General features: G+C 37.6%; 1 protein-coding gene across 1 annotated transcript; it reads left to right on the top strand.

Annotated features, from left to right (window-relative positions):
• The first annotated feature begins 1,517 nt into the window (after positions 1-1,517).
• LOC6647222 (protein kibra) lies at positions 1,518-25,113 on the top strand. The gene is made up of 9 exons (XM_023178352.2): positions 1,518-2,129; positions 20,488-20,789; positions 20,857-22,531; positions 22,601-22,781; positions 22,844-23,261; positions 23,320-23,631; positions 23,691-23,811; positions 23,876-24,085; positions 24,153-25,113. Exons 1-9 carry the CDS (start codon positions 1,882-1,884, stop codon positions 24,550-24,552), a joined length of 3,867 nt encoding a protein of 1,288 aa, XP_023034120.1. The 5' UTR covers positions 1,518-1,881; the 3' UTR covers positions 24,553-25,113.
• The last annotated feature ends 1,082 nt before the right edge of the window (positions 25,114-26,195 follow it).

The raw sequence follows: 26,195 nt of genomic DNA, 5'->3' as shown, positions 1-26,195 counted from the left end.
TCAAATAAAAATAAAGTTTCCCAATTTGAACAAATTGCTGAATAAAAGCTTCTTGCAACTCCTGATAATGATCATACTTTATTCCATTACGTATACGACAAGTGATCCAGGAACATTTCTGATAGGTTGAAGACAAAAATTGTAGTCTTTTTTAAAAATCTTTTGGAGACAAAGAGAAACTTTTGAATTAATGAACATTTGTTAAAAATTTTTTGTCACCAATCATTCCAAATTGCAAAATGTTCCTTGTTCCACTTGTCGTATACGTAATGGAATTAGGTATGATTACTTTCAGGAGCTGCAAGAAGACTTTTTTGGACATTTTTCAAATTGGAAGAGTTTATTGTTATTTAGGCATTGAAAAGGTAAACAATGATTTAATCTCAATTTTTGTCTTTAATAACAAAAACCAATTTAAAAAAATTAATATAATAATATCTTCAATTAATAGGAGATAAGCAAGAAATGTTCAAATATTTGCTTTTGAGACCCTATCACAACACAATTTTTGCTCAAATGATTGATGAACGATGTGCGAATCTATGGGCAGTGAAAAGGGGGTACCGTTTTCCCTTAAAGTATGCAACAGGCTGGAAAAGCAATCATTTCATTACAAAATTTATAACTTCTTAAAGGCATTGTTTCTTAAAAATGGTTTAAAAACAATGTTTTATGTTTCTACATGTTTACATGTTTTAAAATTGCTTATTGTATAGGTTGCATTCAGGTTGAGGTCCATAAGAATCCTGGGTATTCATTTTATAATGCTATAAATAAATAATGGACACTAAATTTTAATGTATTTTTGTTTTTAGCTTTGGAACTACATAAACATGGATGTGTTAGTTTAATTTCCTGTCCAGATTAGTGATATCTGTAAATTGTTAGTGATCATTGTTTCCAATAATCAAACATCCCCACGATACCCTACATCCAACATCGAGCAATTGGCGCCAAGTCATACCGATGATGCCAACTCGAACATTGGTCGATTGGCAACCTGACGAATTCTGGTTAATCGAAAGCAATCGATAATAAATGCTCTTTGCTCAAAATGAGCCGTGAGTAAAACGCGCGAACTTGTTCGAGCTCGTGAGTAAAACGCGCGGGGGAGGTTTGTTTTGGAGCATTTTAACAGCGCCATAACAGCAACGTAACAGCGGTATAACAGCGCCATAACAGCGCAGAATACTGACCATCACGGACGTGTTGCGGATCGTCGCTTGAAAAAATATTAAAAATATCGAAAATACGGTAAAATTAATTGAAAATCAGCGAAGAAACCCTGATAAAAGCCTGTAATAATTAAAAATAAATATTTTAAATCGTGTGCCGGAATATCGAGATCAAAGAAAAGGCTGTATAGGATACATAAACAATTCCCAGTGCGAAATTATGAAAATACAAGTGGATAAATAATTCAAATTGAATGGCAACATACATATATAGATATCCAACTGAAATTCTTTGCTAATTAGTTTAATTAAAACAACTGCAACTGCATATTGAGAATACAATAAAAAAAAAGAAAGAAAGAAAGAGAAAGAAAATAATGCCTGCCAGTAGTGAAAAGATCGCGCGCGCGTGTGTGTGTGTGCATGTGTGTGAGTGAGTGTGCGCGTGCGTGTGTTTGTGTGTGTGTGTGTTGGAATGGAATGCAGTTACGAAAAGCGAGAGAGGAAGAAAGAGAAAAAATAAAATTCATAAATAATTGAGAGCGTGTGTAACAAAAAAAAAAAAAAGAAAAACAACGCCCGCGCGCGTCTTAGCAGCTGCTTGGGAAAGGGAAAACCAAGGAAACAAATTAACCAAAAGAAAAAATTGGTCACTCCCCGTAACCCTGAACCAACGCCCCACTCCCCCCCTCGACATTTAGACAAGATGTCAAATCTGCCACAAACACAGGCTCATCACCTGCAGCCACATCCGCAACATCCGCAGCATCTGCTCCATCATCATCAGCAACAGCAACAACAGCAGCAGCAACAACAACAACAACAACATGGACACCACAATCACAGTGATTTTCCCTTGCCTGATGGCTGGGATATAGCCAAGGATTTTGATGGCAAAACTTATTATATAGATCACATAAACAAAAAGACCACATGGCTGGATCCCAGAGATCGGTAAGTCAATCGCAGGTTAAAAAACAAATGACAGATAAGGAGTTAAAAGAGACAACAAAAAAAACCCATATAAATGTTCCCCCCGTCCCTGCCCCACCTTCAGAAACCGGAAAGAAGAAAGGAATGCGGCAAGCAAAAGTCGCAGCCGCTGCGGGAGCAGGCACAAAAATAAATTACAAAAAAAAACAAAACAGAAACAAAAAAAACTTAAAGTAAACATTCCAATGCTATGATTAAGACTCCAAAAATATAACTGAACTCGGGAGAGTGGCAAGCAGCAACAAACACAAAAACAACATGAAAACAGACACAAACCTCGGCACACAAAAAAACAGCAACAACAAAAAAAAGGGGCAATGAGGTGGGCTGTGGGAGAGTGAGAGATGGGAAGAAGGGGGAGGTTATGTGAGAGAGCAAAAGTTAAATAAAGCTCGGCGAATGATCTGCAAAAAAAAAACAACAACAACAACGAAAATTGTAAAAAAAGGCGAGCAAACTAAAAAATCTCATACGTAATGTGTGTGTGCGAAAGAGACGGGGACAGAGTGAGTGAGCAAGCGAGCCCCACATCAGGCCATGTATCTATGAGATACATTTTAGTGCCGTTCGCTCTCGATCTCTCCTCTCTATCGCTCTCTCTCTCTCTCTCGTGGTGGGCCTGTCTCTCTACCATTATGGCTTATTGAGCGATTGAGCGGTGAGCGGGATATGTGGTGAGGGGAAATCTCTTTGCCACCTTATTGTCTGTCTTTTAAACAATTGCAAATGAAACGTTGGAATTTTTTGCCCAGTTTCGAAATAATTGATTTCTGAAATTCTCCTTTTGTACATAGCTCTCTCTCTCTCTCTCTCTCTCTCCCTCTATGCCTGTGTGTATCTATGTGTTTCACGCTTTCAATTAACACAAACATTCCCTTTGTTTGTTTCAAATTGCATGGACATTGTTCAAAATGTTTCACTGAATTAAACTCGCAGAAAGTACAACAAAAAAACGACAACAACAACAACAAAACGCCAGACTATTTTGCTGCTGCAGCGTTGAGGAATTTGTGTTCCCCCCCCCCACTCCTTCGTCATCTTCTCTTTAGTTTTATACAGGAAAATATAAAACATTTTCTCTATAAGTTTTTGTTATTTTGTGGAAAATTTTCTACTTAAGTTGTAATGATTTTCGAGAATTTCAATTATTAATTATACGACATGTGGGCCAGTTGTGTTTTTTTTTTAAATTGATTTTGAGTTACGTAAAAAATGCAACTGCCTAAAAAAAGTCTGTTCAAGAAGGCTTAAATAATTGTACAACATGTCGTATGAGTGATTTTATTGTTTTTCTGTAGAAATATATATTTTGACATTAGCTAACAATAATATAATACACTAAAATAGTTTTATTTGACATTTTTCAACGGATTTACAGAGTAAATTTTTATAGCCTTGCAAAAAGGGTATATTAATTTTGGTCAGAAGTGTGCAACGCATAGAAGGAAGCATCTCCGACCATATAAAGTATATATATTCTTAATCAGCACGACGAGACGAGTTCAAATAGTCATGTCCGTCCGTCCGCCCGTCAGTCCGGTTCAACGCAAGCTCCTCCTAGACCGTAAGAGCTACAGAGCTGATTTTTGTATATCTCGGATCGGACCACTATATCATATAGCTCCCATACAAACCGCAAAGTCACGAACAGTGACTTTTCTCAATAACTTCATTATTTTCTGAGCTATTGTTGTCAAAATATTTATGAATTTATTACACTAACAAACGACTGTACCAAATTTGATCAAGATCGGGTAACTATATCATATAGCTCCCATAGGAACGATCGGTGGAAAACAGTGACTTTGATCAATATCTTTCCTATGCCAAGATTGTAGGCCGTTTGACGCGGTCGAAGTTAGCCCCGGCCCTCTGGTTATTGTTATTCTCCTATTCATTTCCGTCAATATTTTGGTTATGGTTCGTTTTGAATATTGTAGGTGCAAATTAGGAATTTATTACGTAGTCTTGGCATATAATAAGCTCTGTTTGACATTTTGCACGTTTCGCATAGTTTACTACAATTATTTATGCTCTCTCTCTGTCTGTCTATGTCTCGCCCTCTCTCTCTCTCTCTATGTCGCACGAGTTGTTATTGAAATATTTTTATATTTTTGCTGCCCGTAGCGCGCAAAAATTCCAATAAACCATAAATAAATTTCTACAATAAACGCGAAGCGAGCCAGGCCTCGGGTGCCAACAGCAACAACAACAACAAAAGACCTCGCCACGTTTGGAAATGGGCAAAAAAAATCACCGAAATAAATATACACAAGATAAAAATATGCAAGGTCGAAGTTGTCAATACCCTTGAAATGCCTTTAATGTGACCATATACATATATATTGATCTACCGATCAAGAAATAATCCCACAATAGATTTCTTTATAATTCAAAATTCGCTTGAGACATGAAGAGAGACTTTTTGTTCTCTAAAGTTATTAAAAATTTCTTTATATTTTTTAATACTTTTTCAATAATTTTCTGGCTAATTGTAAGTAGGAATAGAATTTGAAATTTCCTTGAACTATATTTGTGGGCCATATCAAATCAGATCGTTGAGAATAAAATTTCATTTTAATTATAGATATTGATGATGGGCAAAGCGTTACAAATTTCATTTGAATTCCATGCGGCTCTCTCAATAATTTTGCTTTTCGTTTTTTGTATTTTTGTGTTGAATTTAACTTATAAATATTTCACTTGTTTGTACAAGTTTTCGACGGGCGGCGCGGTATTTTAGTGATTTTTTGTTGGAGTTTTTGTTTCTCTTTTTATTTTGTTGTATAAACAAAAGTTTTAGCAGTCGGCAACAACAACAGAAACACAAATGTTGGCATTTTTGCTTTCGGCCATGCGACTGGCATTTTTTTTCCTTTTGGTTTTTGCCAATTGTTTAGCCATAAGAAGAGGAAGAAGAAGAATAAGAGGAGGGCAGAAACGGATAGACAGACAGTGGAATATTTTTGTATTTAAAAAGCAATAAAAACAAAAAAAAAAAAAAGAGCCAAAAACATGTTTGGTGACAGTTCGATTTCTTTCGATCTACTCATAAGATGAACATTTCTTCTTCTTCTTTTGGGTTTTTGTAGTTGCTGATCAATTTGGTTTTGGTCTGTCAGCTGGAACTCGTTTGCATTTACATACATAAAAAATATATACATATATAGATATAGATGGATATATCCATGCGGCCTAGCGAAAGCGGCGGACAGAGTGGCGCCAACTATGTAGAAGCCAATTTGAAGCTGATCGTTTTTGAATGCCTAACAAGATTTTGTTGTAAGTTTAGATACAAAAGATGGCTAAATCCGATGTGGCGAGAAGAGAATGCAGTCACAACAAGAGCCAAGACAAGAGTTGGCCAAGAGCTAAGGCATTATGCGTGCCATTATGCATTAGATGTGGCGATTTCTGTCAGAGTCCAAACTAAAAAATTTGCATAAAATTCAATTTGACTTTAGTAGAGAGATGCCAACATTTGCAACGTGTGTTGCACACACACAGCCAGAGAGTCGAGATATCTCTACACACAGAGGCATTGCAAGTTGGAAAGCTGCAAAACGGCATTTTTTTATTTAATAAATTGCACAAGGCAATGCAACAACAACAACAACAGCAACAAAAGTGGAAAGAATGCAGATGCAATTGCAGTTTTACTCCACTCACTGTGAGTGTGTGTGTGTGTATGTCTCTCTGTGTGTGTGTGTGTGTGCTTGTACAGTGTTAATTGCCTTAATCCAAACCACTCACAACTCGTAAAATTTTTTCTTGGGAATAAATTTTTGTTTAATCAAATTTTTTTCATTAGAAACACTTGAAAATACATAAAGCGATTAAATGTGGATGTGTTTTTGCTTCTTCCTTATAAATATAAATCTATAGGTAGATAAAAAAGTTGAATTTTTTGATATAGGTACATATAAATATAATTTTTGGAATAATTAAATCATATTGCCAAAAAGGTTGCGATTTTTTGCCATAGATTTTCTCTATAGAATTTCAGAAATTTGCTTTAAATAAGACTTTGACTGATAAAGGGGAGGTCTGAGGGGTCGGGATACCCCCAAAAATGTTAGTAATTCGAATAAGTTTTCATCATTTATTGCCTCCAGGTCAATTGAGTGAATAAATATGTATATATATATATTAAATAGTATCTGATTGGAGTTGCATTTAGCCATGTTGCACTGTGGTTAGCCAGCAAAGCGAAACAGATGCAGATATACACAAGCAAGAGCAACAACATCGGCAACATCAGCAGCAGCAGCAGCAACAGCGCATACATTGCATTTGTGCAACAAGTATTTCCACTTAACAACAGCAGCAGCAACAGCCACAACAACAACAACAACAACAGCAACTGCAACACTGTGGCTGCTGCAGCAAGTCCAAGTCAAAGTCGAAGCCATGATTACAATTTGATTACGCGCATGAATGCAACGCCAGCAGCAGCAGCAGCAACAGCAACAGCAACATTTTCTAGTTTGTTGCCAGCCCAAACGGCCCAAAGCGTTAAAAAATATTTTCTTTTGCACTTGCTGGCAGCCATAGTAGTAGCAACAGCAACAGCAGCAACAGCAACTGCTGCAACATCCAGCGACACTCTCCATCCATATATAGATACATAATGTATCTGGCAGATACATAAGCCAACTCTTTAGTCCGCACCGCATGTTTTGCCCATTTTAGCATTGGTTTTTCCACCAACTGCAACTCACTTTGTTGTAGTTGTAGGTTGCAATGTTGCTGCTGGTCGCTAAAGTTGCCCACGACAACTATAATAACAACAACAACAACAAAGTTGCGGACGACAACGATGAGAGGAAAAAAAAAGTTTTCCTGTCCTCGCACTTGTTGCATGTCAGTATGTTGTGGCCAACAACGTTCTTCAGCACTTCAACACTTGTGATTTTTATCAAGCATAATGATTTCCTTTTCAACATGTGCTAATTAAGAGGGAGCAGCAGCTCCAACTCCAGCTCCAGCTCCATCTCCTCCTCATCCAGCTCTACCAGCATAAATGTAGAAATAGTTCCCTTGTAAAATAGTGTGAGAGAGGTAGCCCTCTTTTTTGTCCATTGAGTAGCCAGCATATATATATATATGTATATAGCTATGTATATATCGATTTATAATAATTCAGCTGTCATTTGCACAGCTGAACAATTTTTCACTCACAGAAACTGCAAACGTGAGCAGAAAATTAAGTTGAACTCGTAAGAAGCAAGAGAGAAGTGAGGGAACAACAAGATGTCGATTGAGGAGGGGTCTCTCCCCTTTCCACACCGCCTCCCCTACACCCACCCCTTTTTTGGACTGGGATTTAGATTTCGAGCTGTGGCTGCCTGCACGCGCGTTCCGCAGGCGTTTCTTCTTCTTCTTTTTGCACTCGTCTGCATGCTGATCATCATCGTCGTCGTCGCCATGTGCTGAGCTGGCTTCTTCTTCTTCTTCTTGACTGATCGTGATATATGCGTTTGTATATACACATCGTGTCCCCCCCAGTCCTCCTCTTTCCCTTACCCCTTACGAATCTCTGCAAAGGTAGCAATTTTCCATGGCATGTGGGGACTATGAAAAATAATAAAGCAAGTGAAATGAAACGAAACGGTCACAGCAACAACAACAGCAGCAGCGGCAGCGCAGGAATGTGCACACTCAAGATAAATTATTGTGAGATACACATTTTGCGATATATATACATATATGAAAAGTATTTATCGTATGTAGTTGCCATGCAATTTGATTGTTTTATGCGGAAGGAATTGTCTGTCAATGGAATTACAGAAATTGCTTTATTTGAAACATTTCAGATTATGAAAATGAATAATAATTGCGATTTTAAAGGTAATTACAGATTACAGAGCAGATGTATTTATATTATTTCAACTTTAAACTCCAAATAGAAGTTTACAAATTAGAGTCGAATCTATTACCAATAAGAAACTACGATTGGAACTCAAGTAAAAGGTTTAATCATCGTTTAAAAATTGTTTTTTTTAGCAGTTAAAAACCAAGTGGTTCTAAGTTACACGTTCTAGAAAGGATTTTCAAAAAAAATTTGCTATAATCTTTGAAATTTCCATATAAATCAAACTCTATTATTATAGACCTGTTGATTTCTTATTAGTTACTTAGTTCCAGTCAAGGGGGAAACAATTTTCCACCTCTTTCGTTTAATCATTTGGCAATTAATTGCCCTAATCAGACATACACTTGACATGCTACAGACATTAAGCATTCTCCTTGTAATCAGCTGTTCCTATGGCCCCAAAACCCACACACTCACACACAGACAGTGAGAGAGAGAGAGAGACACAGAGAGTGGCATTCCACAAAAGAGTCTCTGTCTGATCTCCTTGTTTTGGAGTCTTTTGGTTTGGGGTTTACCTTTTGTATTATTTTTCAGTAGCACTTTCCGAATGCCATTTGAGTGCGCATAACATATTCTTAAGTCTCTGCCCCAGAGCTGAAAGGGCAGCAGGCAGGGGGGAGGAGACGCGACTGAAGCTTATGGCCTTTGCGCAGGCGCACGCGCATTTTCTGTTGTCCAGCATCGTCGTCGTCGTCTTCTTCTTCATCTGGCTGCATAATTAATATGAACAATGTGGTAGAGGGGGGGCGGAATGGCAGAGAGATGGAGGACTTAAGAAGGGCCAAGCACAGGAGGAGGAGGAGAAGAAGAAGAATGTTTGCATCTGCATCTGTAACTGTGTATCTTGTAGGTGCTTAAATTGTTGTTGCTGCTGTTCGTTGGTTCGTTCGTTCGTTCGTCTGTGGAATTTCATTTTGTTGTCGAATTTATGGCCTAATGAAGTGATAAGGCAAACAGCAGCAACAACAACACACTGCGTGAGAGAGAGGGAGAAGGAGACAACGAGACAGATAGATAGAGAGCCATATGTGGACTTTAGCTTTGTATCTCTCTGACATTCCAGGAATGCCTCGAAAATTGTATCTTTTGCCAAGTTGGTTTCCTTCGTGTGTGTTGTTGTTTTTTTTGGTTGTTGTGAGCTGTCAAAATGTTTACCACAGCGCATAATTCATTTGCTTTGCCTTTTTGGTTTCTTTTGTTGCATTCTTTAGATACTTAAGTGGGAAATTATTGGTTTGTGGGTCAGTTCAAGGAATTTAACTTTAACTCTTTTTTTTCATTTCTTTCTTTCTCTGTGTTGTTCTTTGTTTTTGTTTTGGTAAAGTAAAGTTAAGACGGGGATAAATTTCGTTGAAGATTATCTGCAAGAGTTTCATTTGTTTTTTGACCGAATATTATTTTATATATTGCTGAAATTTCATATGATTTAACTACTTTCTCTCTAAGGACTATGTTCATATATCCTTATAGATTCGTTATGCTAGGATATATAATGAATGAAAGCGGCTCTTAAAAGTCAAGTGAATGTCGCGTATATGGGCCAAAAGGGGCGAATGAAGAGAAGGTTCGCGCGGGGGGTTAAATGTGCACTGAACTGACATTCATAACAAACTGCAACTGATGAAGCTTCTTTAGCCTTCTCCACCCCCTCACCCATACATTGTCACCCATAGAATTTCTCTCAACTCACACACACACACACGTGAAGGAAAGAACATTTTTATGGGCAGCAAATGTTGCCAAGCGCTTGGAATGTTTGCCAAATACAAAAAGCAGGGCGTAGTATGTATGTTTGTATGTGTCTATGTGTGTGTGTATGTATCTACGTAGTAGCTTTGGCATTTAAGGCAATGCGCGCATTGCTTTAATAAATGCACACACACACACACATAGGCACATATACACTTACGCGAATTGCATTCAATTGGCGCCGCTGCCGCCTGCGAGTTCACAGCAACTTTGAAATATTTTTCAACAGCAACAAAAACAACGCAAGATTGTTGTTGTTGTTGTTGTTGTCGTCGTCAGCCTATTTCCAAACACGAAATGCATTTTACCTCGTTCCGGCATGCACAACGCCCCCTCGGCCGCAGTTTTGTCGTTCGTTCAACTAGCCAACGACGACGACGACGACGATTGCTGCATAGTTGTTGCTGCTGTTGCTGTTGTTGTTATTGCTGGGCTTGCCCCCAAGCAGCGTTCAGTATTCGGGACCCCCTTCTACCTTCACCACCATCATCACCAGCAGCAGCAGCAATCCCTCTCCCGCTTTACTCTTTGCTCTCTTTCTCTCTCTCTCGCGGTGATCGGCAAGCTGCTTGTTTTTCTTGTTCTGCTTTTGGTTGCTCCTTCGCACATTCGCTCGCTCGCTCACTTGGATCGCTGGCTCTGCCGTCGTCGTCGTCGTCGACGTCGCCGTTTCATAGCGTAAATAGCAAAGTTGCCCCCCGTACAATTTTAGAAGAACTTGTCAAAACCGCATTCCTTTGCCTCTGCTTGCTGCGCAGCTGCTGCTCCGTTGCTGTGTGTATATGTATGTGTGTGTATGTAAGTGAGTTGCGTTGCTGGAGGCAGCAGCAGCAGCAGCAGCAGTTGCTTGCATTTTTGTTGCTTGCTTGCTGCAACTGCAGCGAGTTATTTATGCATGTTTGTGCGTGTGTTTATTTGTTTGCTTCGCAGTAAATGATCACATACACACACATACATGCATAAGCATTTTCTTCCAAGTATGCGTGCTTGCGTCTATATGTATCTGTGTGTGTGTGTGTGTGTGCATGTGTACATCTGCTGCCGTATTATAAAAATATTTGATCGAACTTCTACTTGATCTTCTGCCCCCACCCCTGCCCCTTGATATATATTTTCCTCCTTTTTGCCAGTAAAATGGAATTTGTAATTAATTATTTTTAAAATTTATTTTAACAACTCATAGATAAATAATTGTTTTTTCAAAACATTGCGGGGGTCCAAAGTATTGAGATCAGAATGTACAGTGGCGGCAAAAATCATACGCATGTGTTTGAAAGGATATCTAAAAAATTGGAATGTGTCCTTAACTAAAGTTTCAAATTTTTCACAAAATCTCACTCACTCTCTCTCTCTCTGTCTCAATTGAGTGGTCGCCCCTCTGCTCTAAATTCTCATTATCTTTACGATCCGACCCTGACCGCCATATTTATAAATGTATACACATAGAACGCGAAACCCAAAAAAAATACAAAAACAACAACCTCGAACGAGAATTCTTTAATCAATAAAAGCCAATTGGTTATGGCCACAAAAACAACAACAACAAGAACAAAAATTCCATGGTATGCCACGAGCGCTTACCATAAAATCTATGAGTTTTTTTTGTTTTTGTTTTTGGAAATCTTTCAAGTTGTATGTGTGTGTCTGTATCTGTGTGTAAGATAAACAAACAAAACAAAAATCTCTAGGAATTTTAGTTTTGTTTTGCCCGGATTTATATAGAAATTATTGTTATGCCACATTAAGTAGAAATATGAAAAAAAAGAAGCAGCCAAAACAAGAAAAAAAACCTACAAAAAATAAACCTGAAGAGAGCCAGAGAGAGAGAGAGGGAAGACAATTATAAACTGCTGCGACAGCAACAAAATGCATACATAATTTATTTTCAGCTCGAACACAACATTTTTGCATACCACAAGAAATAAAAAAAAACAAAGCAACAACAAAAATTCAACAAAAGCATATTTATTTATAAACAAAAGGCAAAAAGACAAGAAAAAAATATATACAACAAATAACAGAAATGTTAATTGGGCCCATTTGACATGCGGCATTTTTCATTGTCTCTCACTCTAGCCCCCTTTCCAACCCTCTCTCTTTCTCGCTCTTTCTATAGAATGGCTTTCAGTCGGCTTGTGTCTAAATAAAACTAAATATTTGAGAAATTATATTATATTATTGTGTGGATACTCAGGGGCGGATCCATGAGGGGTTAAAAATTGATCAAGTTTCTTCCCACTAAAAGCGACATCTTGAAAGATTTGGAATATTTCTCTCATTTCACTTATCTGTAAACATCTCTTCTGATATCCTTTATTATTGGTTTCCAATTAAACAGATTTTTCAGTTTAAAGAATTCTCAATTCTCCATATTTTGCTTGGAGAATTTTTCAGATTTTGCACATCTCTTGAGAGTATCACAAAAAATTGGCGACACAAAAAGAAAAATAAGCAAACGGAATCTCTTGTTGGCCATGATGTGAGGTTCCCAAACTGTCTGCAAAAGCCAAATAGATATCCACGTACAAATATATGGCAGATAAACAGATACTTATACATACATATATGTACATATGTACATGTGTATGTGCATATATAAATAAATATTTGCGATTGCCAAATTGTCTGCGAAAGTAAAATAAAAATAATTTTAATTGCCAAAGCACACAAAATAGAATGAAATAAATATTTATCACCTGAAATATTTTTGGGAAATTTTCAATATGTTTTATTTTGCCCCTCATTTGGTTCTTGCGATAGCCCTGAAACTATTTATTACATAGCCATCATATATATCATAAGATCTATATCGAATATATCATATAATTTTATATCCTATGCTACTATATACCATATATGTTTGTGTGTGTGTGTGTGTGTGTGTGTGTGTGTGTGCATTGTGATAGGAAATTATGGCTTTCGATTTCAGTTTGGCTAATTAATCGTTTAATGAGTCTAACTCTTTTTCATAGGGTAACTCATCATGTCGATCATTTTTGTCTTGTTTTTGTTGTTGTTGTTAGTGTAAGGAATTTATTCTTTTATACAATTCGTTCAATTCCCCTTTTTATATATGTAGTTGATTGTGTTTATGGCTCAGTTTGCTTAGTTATTCGCCTGACCTTATGTGTGGAATGCGCCCCGAGGCTTACAATGGAACTTCCCTCATATTTTGTTCTCTCTCTCTCTCTCTCTCTCTCTCCCTCTCGGTCTCTCTGTAATGCGCTTATTATTACGAGCAAAAATTCTATCAGATACAGACATTGACGTCGGTTTGCTTGCGCTCACATTCACGTTTTTGCAGTCGGATTTTTCGCCTTATGATTATTTTAATATACAATATATGTACATAGGTATATACATACATATGTATGTAGATACATGTATGCATGTTTGTGTCTCTGTGTGTGTGTGTGTGCTTGTTCGAGCACAGTCGCTTGGTTGCTCTGGTATGTGAAGGTCGCAACAGTTGTTTTGTTAATGACAGAGACGACGACAACGACGACGACGACGACTTGGACTACTACGAATAGTACTACTATAAATACTACTACTACTACAACATGCCACATTAATGACGATCAAAGGCCAAAAACTATAATAATTGGCGGTGGATCATCAGGCGACCTCTTACTGATTAGATACACTCTACCTTTGACTTAGTAGCTACTAAAGCAGCTGCTTAATCTCACCTTTCAACCTTTGGCATAGTTTTCTATGTGAAATATAGAAATTATTGACTTTTTCCCATTAGAATTACCTTTAGTATCTCATAATCTATGAAATGTTAGCACATTTAACTAAATCTTTCTCTTAACTTTACTATTTCCGTACACAATTTAATCCCTAGCTAAATATTATTTAATATCTTCAGGACAAAAGTATCTTAGCATCTTTACTCATCATCATCATAATCTTTAACTTATTAACTGATTTAACCAAATTGAACATTTGGCACTACTTTGGCTGAAATGTATCTTTGTTTTATAGACTGTATTATCTCTTAAAAGTATTTTATTCAACGAAATTGCAACTTATCATCAATAATATGGCTTAAACTCAAATGTATCTTCTGTTTAAAAGTATCTTTATACCTTTTGGGCTGCATCTTCTCTCTCTACTCATCACTTGTCCAATCTTCAACTCAATAGTGTCTTTGGTTCCACTTGTGCAACTTTTCCCAGAATGAACTAATGCCAGACAGACAAATGAAACAAATAAAAAATTTGCTCAGGTGGAAGAAAAAAAAACCAAAACTAAAACCAAGGCAAAGCAAACTTGGCTCTTCTTCTTTTTTTGTATTTGTTCTTGATGTGGCCAAGGTTTCCCTTCCCCATATATAGAGAACTAAATATATTTGTATGTATGTATATTTAACAGGAATTTTGTGAAAAAGAAATATGCATAAATACGTAAATTTTGTTATATAGAGTATAGTTTTTTTTTTTTTTTTGGCATGTTCCATGTGGGCGACATACAAAAAAAATGTTTCCGAGTTGTTTCGTGTCGAATTGAAATCTCTTATAATGCGCATACCAAGAATTTTTTGCTTTTTGTTGACGTATTGAATACCGTTTGCATATATTTTTCATTTTGTGAAAAGAATTTCAAGAAGAGAGAAGGCAAAAAGAAAGAAATTTTGGCATACAATTTGGTTAAAGAAGATTTTTGCATATATACACAAAGTGAGCAGAGCAAAATCTCTATTGAAATCGATCGTCGATCGATCGATTGAATGCCTCAATTGCTGCCCCTCTCCCTCTCTCTCTCTCACCGTCTCCATCTGCCACTGCGGCTGTCCGCCCGTCAACAAGTCATAAAAAATCATAAATTTCAATTTAAGTTTATTTTCCTTTTGCCATGAGCCAACAACCATCAAGTGGGCGCTTTTTCTCCACAACCACACACACACACACACAGATAGGTCTATGTAAATAGTAGCGTGTTTGTGTGTGTGTGTGTGTATCTATGTATGTATAAATTCTATGAATTTTTTAATAGTTCATTTGTATGCAGTCGGCATGCTCATGGCGCAAAAATTTATTTCAATTGTTCACTTTGGAATTTATGGCAGACATTTTGTGATTTCGAAATGAACGCCAAATGCCCAAACAACAACAGCAACAACAGCTCCATGGGATTGAATCGACTTGAATCGGTTGAATTTGGATCGGATCGAATTCATCATCAGTCAGTTGGAGAGACAGACATTCAGGCAGTTTATTCTTCTATAAGTTTTTCAGGGCCCACGCCACCACTTGGAATGCCTTGAGGTCGTGAGGTTGTTGTAGCGGTGACTCTAAACTTTGTGTAATTGACACCCACACACACACAGAGAGAGATAGAGAGAGAGACCCTCCCCACACACACCAAATATTTCTCATTGGCTAGAATTGTCAAATACTTTCTTAGATAAAAGAAAAAACACCAAAAAATATATAAAAGAACGCCTTTGGCTTATCTTGAAAAATGTTCAACGCATGCGCAGTTCATTGACTTGACTTGGCTAAGGGGAATATATATGCATAGTCAAGCTGAGGCCGACATATAAAATGCATTTGATAAGCTTCACAATTGCCCCGGTTGGTTGCCACAGAGCTGTTTCCGTTGCGGAAGGAAGTTGGACACGTTGAGATGTCTGAGACACTGCGACTAAGATTGAGACTGTGAAACTGACCTGCACAGGAAATGCAGTTAATATCTTTTTAATTTGTCCAAGAAGCAAGACTGACTAACTAACTGACTGACAGACAGACAGACAGACAGACAGATAGGCAGGCCCACATGAAATTTGTTGAGAAACTGTGTGTAGCAACCAACTAGAAACCAAAACCAAAATGTAACCAAACGAACAAATTTCAGATAAGATAAAACCGTGCGACGTACGACCTTTATAGCGTAATTTGATTAAGCTCAGGACTGCCTCGGGGGGAGATAAGAGCAAAACTCAACTCACATTTTTGTTTTTCTTCTTCTTGCTTTCTTTCATAATTGTTGAGCGATTAATAATGTTTAATATTCAACTATTTTTAGCAGTCGTAGATACATAAATTATATTTGTAGCATCTGTCACTTTGTTTTGCCTAAACAAATGATTAATAAATCTGTTTCCACTTAGAAGTTGAAATGTATTTGCCCAAAAGCTTTAAATTCTATTTATGACAGCTATAGTTAGATATGACTAGCTAGTTAGTAATGGTATCATCAGTTTTAAATTGCATAAGATACAAATACGCTAAGGGAACTCACAGACTTATTAGATTTCTGTTTATATCATTCCAAATTCTAGTTTCTACTAATAGCAAATGCTATTAGTTATGTCAAGGTGATAAAAGATACTGCGATTAAAAGTTATATTAAATGTTGGCCAAGTTGGCTTTAGAACAGCTTGTTCGTTGCAATATAAACCGGAACACTTTGTCATTAAGATACTGCGTGGTTGGCTTCTCAGTTCCGGCAGAGCAAAAATAGCAAAAACAAAACCTACTGGAAATGGAGTAAAAATGTCTTGGGGAGCTACGTGACTTGAATCAAAAAGAGAATCAAAACATTTACTAAGTAGATCAGCGGGGTTTGAATTTAATATTATGCGTATAGATTGAGATACTCTTTGAATTATTTTCTTGAATCTTGTGTTAAACTGTTTTAACTGATAAACTGATGAACTGATGCTTGATTGACTGACTGACTGACTAACTGACTAAAAAGATCTCAATTTGAATTGCTAAATTATGTTGAACTAAACAAACTGACTTAATGATCGGCTATTTTTAAACTAGAAGCAAATACTAGAAGTCCATAGAGAGAAGAGAGAGAGAAGAGAAGAGAAGCAAAGAAATGACATAAAAAAAAGGGGGAGACATCGGATTCAGATTGTGATCATTAATTTGTTGTTTTGTCACAACACGTTGTCGAGTAGAGCTTAGACCCAAGAACTGGCATATTAATTTTAAATACTTAAAAAATAAACAAAATACAAAATCCAAAATGGCGCTATAATTTGAATAGAATGTGGGTATTTTTAGGGTTTTTATCTTTTTCTGGTTGAGAGTGAGATGGAAATGGAGATGACATTGAACTATGCTAATGTTAAATGACAGGAATATCAAGTTGAAATATCTCAAGTTCTCGAAAATTTCCTAAAAATATTCCAAAAGAATGTCTAAAATCATCAATGAGATTACATTTTGAGTTCTGAATGAATTGTTTTTAAGAGAATTTCACAAACTTAGACTAGGACAACATTTCGAGGGATTGATTTATGGCAGTTGAACTTCAAAGTGGGATATTTTACTTATAGCAAGTTCTATATCTATAATTCTATCACATTCTATATAGGAATGTTATGGATTGCTCAAATAGATGAGAACTCTCCTGAAAAAGATGCTCCTCTATAAGGAAAGCTTGTCTAAAGGAACTGAAACATTTGTCATAGGTTCTGAGGCCTTCTGTTGTCAGATAGTTTTATCTACAGTAACGAATAGTCGGCTTTAAATTTAATGTCAATTAGCATAAAAACTCAACGTAAACAGTTAAATAATATTGCTGATATATGTATGTATATATATATATGCAGTGACATAGCAAGCAATTTCTTGGCATGCCTGAATGTATGTATCTAGATACATTCAAGTATCTGTATCTAGTTAATTTAAGTGCTGGCTAATGACAACTTCGTCGTTGTCGTCGTCGTCGTCAATGGCCCCATATACTACAGATATTCACATATACATATAGTGTATGTGTGTGTGTGTGCTTTACTCAATTGCCATGCCCATGTTTTAACCATATTTTGTTGCTGTTGTGACAACGGAATTCATGCTGAAATATTTTTGGTCACAAAACTTGTTTTTTTTTTTTCTTCTTTTCATTTATATTTTTTTTCTTTCTTGTTTTTCTTCTTTAAAGCGCGAATTTATTACAACGTTCAACGTCGCCGTCGTCGTTGATTTTGTTGCTTTTGTTGTTGTCGCCGCGCCATAAATATTTTGTTTACAATATAATATAATTTATGCAGATTTCTTGTCTCGGACAAACATGCATATCAAAAAAACGTTAACGTTTAATGTGGGCTGGCCGCGTCTTTTGGCTAACTGCAAGTCTCACACACACACACAGACATACAAACAATCGGTCAGTTAATCAGCCAGAAACCAGAAAGCCGGGCCAAGTTCGGTTAATGTGATAGTTTCTATACTCTATACAAGAATTAGTTTTATTTTCTAGCTGACGTTAAGTATCTACAAAGTTCTAACCAAAAGCCATAGACATTTCTTACAAGTGTATATGTTAGTATGTATGTTAGTTAGTTAGTTAGTTAGCTAACATCAGCATCAGCAAAAGTGCCAAAGGAAGCCCTATTACTGCCACGCCCATTCAACCTTTTTGGGGTTAGTTCATTCAGTTGGCTACGTTGTTGTTTTTTTTTTTTTGTTATTTTCTTGTTTCCATTGATTTTTGTCGTTTGATTTTTCAATTTTTTTTTTATTTTTTGGTGTCGTTGAGGTCAAGCGCTAATGGAAAACCCATAAAAATTTGCATACGATTTTCTTATTGAGTTAATTAAAGACCCATTATCGAGAGAGATAAAAATGTATTGATTTCCGTATGATTTAAGTAAACTGTAAAGCAGTAAGGAGACGAAATTGAGTAATGTTTTCTGATTAATTCTAGAAACTGTTGTCTCAGGTGTTGCTGCCCATCTCTCCCCCCCTACAGCTATTGTTTACAAATGAAAGACAAACAAAAGTGTAACTCAATTTCGATAGATAGATTTAATTGTGTCAAAAGAAAAACAAAGAAATTATGAAATCATTTTGTTATTGTTGACATTAGCAATATTGAACAACAATAAAATCAAACCTCAAGCTCATGCGATAATCGTGATTTTGGTTTTATATGTCAAATGTGCATGAGAAGGTTCCACCCCTTTGACCCCCAAACGACTCCCCACCCCTCAAAACAGACAGCACATGGAAAATGGAACATGTCTTTTCGTTTGTTTAGACCCTGAGATGTGAACCTTGTTCCCAGTTCAATCTGGTAGTACATCAATTGCTTTTTAGCAACTTTTTAGTTAGCTACCAGTAATTCACCTGGCTAATCATTGTTTTTGCGTCCCTGACCAAGTGCACGTTCACATGGCCACGACAAACAATAAAAATTCTCGCTTTAGAATGCCATTAATCTAATAAACAGCTGACAAAACGTCATCGTCATCTATTTGGCGGGGGGGTTTACGATCTATAAGTTTTTTTCTCGTTCTGGTATAGACCAGTTGTACTTACTGATTTGTTAATCTCCTTGTTATTAGATGATCACAAAAATTTACGGAAATCTATTAAAAATATATATCTAACTATATATTCCTAATCAGCTTGAACATTTTGAGTAGTTATATGACATTTAATCTTAAAGCTTTTGAAACCAGAATCTTTTATATATTTCATTAATCTTCAATTTGATTAATCATTCTTAAGATGTTTAAACTATATCATATAGTTTCTATAGTCTGTACATTAATCTATTTCTGTTTTTTTAGTGCAAATTTTCTTAGAATTGAGAGCTATAAATGGTAGTTTATATTTTGAAAGTCATAAAATGACCCCAATTGTTTAATTTTACTCTCCCTATATGTATGTATGTATGTGTATGGATTGTTGTTAATCATAAATTGAACAATTTTATTTTGATTAGCAATTTGAGAGAATTCTGGCTAAATTAAATTGGCTAGCCAGATATTTCGAGGAAATGCTAGCCAATTGCAACTGAAAAACTTATATACAAACATATCTAGCCAAGCATATATCTATATATATATGTATATCCAGCGCAATATGGCGAACATTTTATTATCTTGGTTAGCTTCTCTTTCGTTTTTTGTTTTTAATGGCCGCACACAAATTCCATAGCAATGATTAATTAACCATATGTCTGTTTGTATGCTAGCCTTTAAGAAAAACAAAAAAAAAATTATTTATTTTCAATTGTAGCAAGCGCAGCATGTTATCTTCTATATGTACCTACATATATTTGAACAATCAATTTATGAAGATTAGCAATTATCATTGGAATGCGAAAATGTTGTTGTTTAGCTGATATTGAAATTTAGTTTCGCAAACAAACTACAACCGCAACAACAACAACAATAATAATAAGTTGGCTAAAAGCAACAGGCTTAGCCGCAACGTCAAAGACTTTGTCATCGTCGTCATCGTTTTCGGTTTCTATTTTTTGCCGCAAAGTTGTTGTTGATGTTGTTGTTGTTGCTGATGATGATGATGATGGGCGACCTCGATAAGATTAGGCCCATATGGCAACAACAATACGCACTGTTGTCCACATGTAGTCGCACTGCATAGACATGGACACATTCCTAAAGAGAGTTCAAGACATTTGTTGTTAACATTTTTGTTTTTAACCAAAATGCACACACACATACACACACACAGGAAATGCCGCTAATCTTATCGAAAGAACGAAAAGTTATAGCGAACAAAACCAGAAAATAACCCCAAATGCCTCTCCTTTTGAACTAACTGGCGTGGGAACGGGCTAAAATACAATATATACAGATATATCCAAAAGAAATACTTATCATCTAGGCGGAAATTCATTAGCGATTTCTGTTGTCTTTTGTTGTTTAACAATGTCAGATAAATAATATACATTTCTCTCTCTTTCTCTTTGTAGATACACAAAGCCGCAATCTTTTGAGGATTGTGTAGGAGATGAACTGCCAGTGGGTTGGGAAGAGGCCTATGAACCGAATATTGGACGCTATTATATCAATCATATAGCCCAAAGTACACAATTGGAGGATCCGCGACAGGAATGGAAGAGTGTACAGGAGCAAATGTTAAGTGATTATCTATCGGCGGCCCAGGATCAATTGGAGAATAAACGAGAGATGTATGATGTGAAGCAGCAACGATTGCTTTTGGCTCAAGAGGAATACAATCATCTCAACAAATTGGCGGCTAGTCGCAGTAGCTGTAAGTACCAACAACTAATTGATTGCTTTACTTTGACTGACCATCTTTCTACTCTTTGCGTTTTCAGTATGTTCGTCTTCGAGTTCTATGAGCAGACACGATCCAGAACTATTGCGGGCCGATCTTATGTTAGCCCGTGAACGGGTACGTCAACTCAAACAGGAACTGAATCATATTACCAATGATATATCCCACACGGAAAGGGGCATGAATACCCTCTATTCGGTGGGTGAGAAGATCAATGCGAGAGAGAATGGTTGCTATGACATTGCCGAAGTTCAGGCCATTCGCGAGGAGATGCTCAAGGTGCACAAATCGCTGGTATCCGGCGAGAAGGTGCGTGAGGAGCTAATGCGTAGTTTGGTCCAGATCAAGAATGAGCTCAGCCGCCAGCAGATGAATGAGGAAAATGCTGATCTTCTCAATGCCGCCTCGCCCTTCGATCGGGTGTGTGTGGCCAGCCAAACCGATCTGTGTGGGGCTGGAGAGAGTCTCAATGGTGGTGCCCGATTTGCTGAAATGGCCAAAACCAAACTACAGTATGCTGAATGGCGTAAGCATATCAAGAAACTGCAACAACAACTGGCCGATCATGTGGAACGCATTGAACCTGGTCAGTTGGAATCGGACAAGGATCGCATTCTGTTGATCCAAGAGAAGGAGAAACTGCTAAATGATCTGAATAGCATTTCACTCAAGTCACGCAGCCTGGAGGAGACTCAAGTGATACAGCAGACCAGACAGAAGCTCGAGGATGACCTGAAAGAGGCCTATGAGGCCAATAACACCTGCATTGCCAATCGTCTGCGCTTCCATGAGGAGAAACAACATCTCTTGGATAAACTGCAAGAGGCTCTCAAGTCCACTAAATTGCTGGAGGAACGTCTCAAGTCCTTCTCATCGGAGAGTACCTTCTCGATTAGTAGCGGCAGCAGTCTTGGCTCTCTCTCCACGGCCAGCAGCAAGAGTGCTTTAAGCTTTACGGACATTTATGTGGATCATTTTGCCGTGGATTCGCCCATCGATGTGGTGGATCTGCAGCGTCGTTCACAGCGTTTCTTCCAGCAGCAGCAGCAACAACAGCAACATAGATTGCCTCCAGTTCACGGCCATCCTGTCCTGCAACAGCAACAATCCTCGGAGGTTTCTCTATCACCGCGTAGCAGCTTGTCAATGGAAACGCCGCCCGCTTCGCCAATGAAATACAATGCCGGGGCCGATCAGCCTCAGCTACCGCCTGCCGCCGCCTCCCTTGCTCCTCCGAAAGAGGAGCCCACATATGCCAATGCGTTACCCGCCCCTCCCGCCTACACAGCACCGCCGCCTGCTCCCATTGCCGCGGTTCGAGCCCCCCATGCCTATGATTTGGACTCTACGGTTCTCGATTGCATGATATTGGAGGCGAAACTGAAAAAACTAAATCTAAACTCGCCTCTCAATTTGGCTGCACCCCTCTCTCCAATCTCGGAGAAGCCATCCCTGTTGGATCTGCCGCAGGAGATGCTAAGTCGCTCCTCATCCACATCGAATACACGTTCCGTTTCGGCGGCCGTCAGCAATGAATCCGTAGCCGGTGATTCGGGAGTCTTTGAGGCATCCCGTGCCCATTTGCCGCGACGCGAATTGGCCCAAGTTCAGATTGGTTTGAAATATCTTAAGCAAGAAGGTGTCCTTGTGGTTTCCCTTGAGCGGGCCAACAATTTATTGGCCTTGTGGACAGCTTCCTCGGACAATTCCCAGGTGTAAGTAAATCGAAGATTAACTCTGATTATGTTTGCATGAACTTATTTGTTTACCTCTTCTTTATTTAGTTATCTGCGTGCCGCCTTGCTACCCAATTCCCTGACTTCCATACGGACCAAGGCCCTGGGTGATTTCCAGAAGCCCGTCTTCAATGACACATTCGCGGTGCCCATTTCATTGGATAAATTGCTTACCAAGAGCCTGCAGGTCACTGTGGTCTCTATGACGGGCCAAAAGGAGGAAATTATTGTAAGTCAAGACATCAAATTTATGTTTTATAACGATAATAACACTCGTTGGTTTAATTTCAGGGCACTGTGCAAATCAGCATGGCCGAATTCAATCCAGATGATTCAACTTTAAAGTGGTACAATGTGCTTAGCTCCAAGTTCATGCCGAGCTTCGAGTCGCTTGACATTCCTTCCACAAGCGCAGCAGCTGCTGCCGCTGCTGTTGCGGCAAATAACACAAACGCAATGAACAGTAACAGCAACAACAATCGTGAGGAATCCTCAGATGAGTCCACCATTACGTCATCGCAGACATCGACCCTGACGCGCAATCAGGCACCACCCTTGGAACTGCAGGCGCAAATAGCCGAGGAACTGCCAGAGCATGTCCGACTCAATGAACAAGAATGCAGCGATGACGATGACGACGACGATGATGATGACGATGAGGAAGAAGAGGATGAACAGCAACTCATTGGCACCGAAGAGTTGACAAATTGTAAGTTATATTAACTTATTATGCTCAACATAATATTCTAATGCAATATCTATTATAGCAAGCGGTATGCTAGATACTTATCTAAAGATTATGAAGCAACAATATGCCGATAAGGAAACAAACACCGAGTGTGCCTTCCCACCAGAAAAGTCACGTGCTCAATCTCAACTGTTGGACGACAGGCCAGTGAAACGTTCACAGACCTTTACTCCCTCGGCGGCGGTTAGCAAGAGTCGTTACAATTGTCGTCTAAATCGCAGCGATTCGGACTCTGCCATGCACTTTGGTGTCACCCCACATACCTTCCATCGCGGGGCAGCTGAGCGACGTTCCCTGCGCTTCCATACCAAGGCCCCCAAAACAGCAACAAGTAATTATTATTAGCCAACTGAATTGGGCTTAATTATTAATCCAATTTCTTTTCCTTAGAATTGCATCATACTCATATACCGCGCACCAGTTTGGATCTGGAACTGGATCTGCAGGCTCAGCACAGTAAACTTTTCTTCCTCAATGATCAAATTGCCAAATTGCAAAACCTCAAGGATGTGTAAGTAGCAAAAAAGTAATTTAAACTTTTGATTAAAATTAATTGTGTATTGTTTGTTTAATAGTTTGCAAAAGGGATGCGAAAGCAAGGATCCACTTATTGCGGCATGGGCCATTGAAAATGAAGAGTTCCAGCGTCTTGTGGCACGCGCTGATCCCGCCAAATGCCCAGAAGAGCGTCAGCTGCAAAAGCTTCTAATGAAAACCGCCAAAGAAATACATAAATTGCGGAAGACCAAGGTACCCAAAGGATGTCCCGATTTGGTCTCGTTCAAGTGAGTGTTAACTCTACTTTCAAGTTAAAAACAATTTCTAATCTCTTTCTCTTCTTTTCGTTTGCAGAGAGAAAATTACATTTTTCACACGTAAGGGCCTATCGGTGCCCGAGCTGCCTAGCGAATTCATATTGGCCGATGGAGATGCCATCGAGGAAGAGGAGGAAGAGGATGATAATGCTGCTGAGACGGCCATTGCCATTAATACGGCATTGGTAGCCAGTAGCAATAGAAATAAGAATCTCAGTGAGCATCACCATCGAGCAGCATGCAACAGTGGTGCAGTGCCAAAGCGTTCTGCCACGCCTACTCCTATCACAGCTGCCACAACTGCTGATGCTTCTGCTTCTTCTGCTCCTGCCACAGCTGCTGTTGCACCAACAACTGCGGCAACTGTTAGCGATGATAAGCCAGATCAGCAGCGTTTCGACTACGTCGTCGATCGCAATTATGGTGTTGAGGTATAGCCCACCTAACATCGCCTTCCCACCCTCGCTGTACATTTTTGTAATTAGTTTAGTATTTATTTTTTAATAAGCAACAAGTATTTATATATGTATAAAATGAAGAAAACAAAAACAAAAGAAACGAGAAAAAAAATCAACTGATGTAACAAAAATCTGTGCCTTATAGAGAACGTGTTGGACTACCCAATCCAGCCAAGAATTAAACAAAAGAATTATGCAACAAATGATATATATATATATATATGTACACAAATACACACACACACACACGAATATATCATGCATTATGCTATGTATTAGTTTTAAACCCTGTACTCTTAAGTTTTATGTATAAAATAATGAATCCATAGTCTGTTATATAAATTGACCCCATTTCCCATGCCCAACCCACTGATGACCACTAAATAAGAAAATTTAGACCCTGCCCCTTAACTTTAGCACGCACATTGCGTGTCCCCCCTACCCAGCCCCACGCCCAAAAAAAAAGATACCTTGAAAATTCATATTGAAACCAACTGTATTCCTGAGACTTGAGCAAAAAAATATACGAATGTTAATGAATATTTTTATATCTATATACATATATAAACATAGATGCATATATAGAAATAGTGATACCTTTTTACACGTGCAACAACAAACAAAAAATGATAATTCAAAAGAATATAACAAGAACCACAACAAACAACAACAACAAATCTATATACAATCTAAATATATATATATATATTTATTTTACTGATGAATGAATGATTGAATGCATATTACTCTAATCTAATCTGTTTTTAAATTTAGTTAGCTTGCGTTTTTGTTAAGCTCAAAACGAATTCTTTACCTATGTATATTGAAATTTTTTTTATAAAAAAAAATCCTAAGAAAAGCCCTTTACAAAAAAAAAAAGAAAACAAACAACAAGTGAATGTACCATATTATTTAATTGTTAATTGTGAGATATATAAAAATGGTAATACTATACAATTGGCCATCGGGAAAACTAAAGAGTTACTTGGAGGTTTACCATTTCCATTTTATAGTATTGCTGTGGCTTATGTTAACACTAACTAAACTTTCCCCCATCCCCCTATCCCGCCCCTACTCAATTTAGAAGTACATTCGAAACTAATACAGAGACCTCTTCTGTTACCCCGCCCCTCTACCAACCTACACACATATTTTTCTATTCTATAGTAATTTAGTTGTAATAAATTATATGAAAGTGAATATGTATATTGTAATTGTGCAATAAACAAAATAATAATATTACTGACATAACTCAAACAAATATCAACTTTCGGTTGCCTTTTTGGAAACATTATATAAGAATGACAGTAAGTAAACTTTTGAAATTTCTCCATTAAAAGAGATTCTTTATATAATTACAATATTTTAGTTGTTAACCAGATGATTCTAAGAGGAAAATCTATTCCGCTCGAAGTTTCACTTTAAATTTTATTTCAGTCAATTGATTTTTCCAAACTTTTAAGATAAATTTCCTCTATGGTTTAAATTATAAGAGGAAAATCTATTCTATTCCAAGTCTTACTATAAATTTTCTTTCAGTCAATAAATTTTTCTAAACATGAAGCAAGAAGAAGAACTTAAGAAGAACTTAACCTAATGGTTTAATAATAGGTTTTATCTGA

The sequence above is a fragment of the Drosophila willistoni genome, chromosome 3R (genome assembly GCF_018902025.1).
Source record: "Drosophila willistoni isolate 14030-0811.24 chromosome 3R, UCI_dwil_1.1, whole genome shotgun sequence".
Classification (NCBI taxonomy): Eukaryota; Metazoa; Arthropoda; class Insecta; order Diptera; family Drosophilidae; genus Drosophila; species Drosophila willistoni.
Note: the sequence above shows the minus strand (reverse complement) of the source record. Positions and strands in the feature narration are given on the sequence as shown.

What these genes read in the sequence shown, in the direction of transcription:
- LOC6647222 (XM_023178352.2), top strand. Translation starts at nt 1,882, where the DNA reads ATGTCAAATCTGCCACAAACACAGGCTCATCACCTGCAGCCACATCCG. An exon ending in TGGCTGGATCCCAGAGATCG is followed by an intron (nt 2,130 to 20,487) that starts GTAAGTCAATCG and finishes TTCTCTTTGTAG; the next exon opens with ATACACAAAGCCGCAATCTT. An exon ending in GGCGGCTAGTCGCAGTAGCT is followed by an intron (nt 20,790 to 20,856) that starts GTAAGTACCAAC and finishes TTGCGTTTTCAG; the next exon opens with TATGTTCGTCTTCGAGTTCT.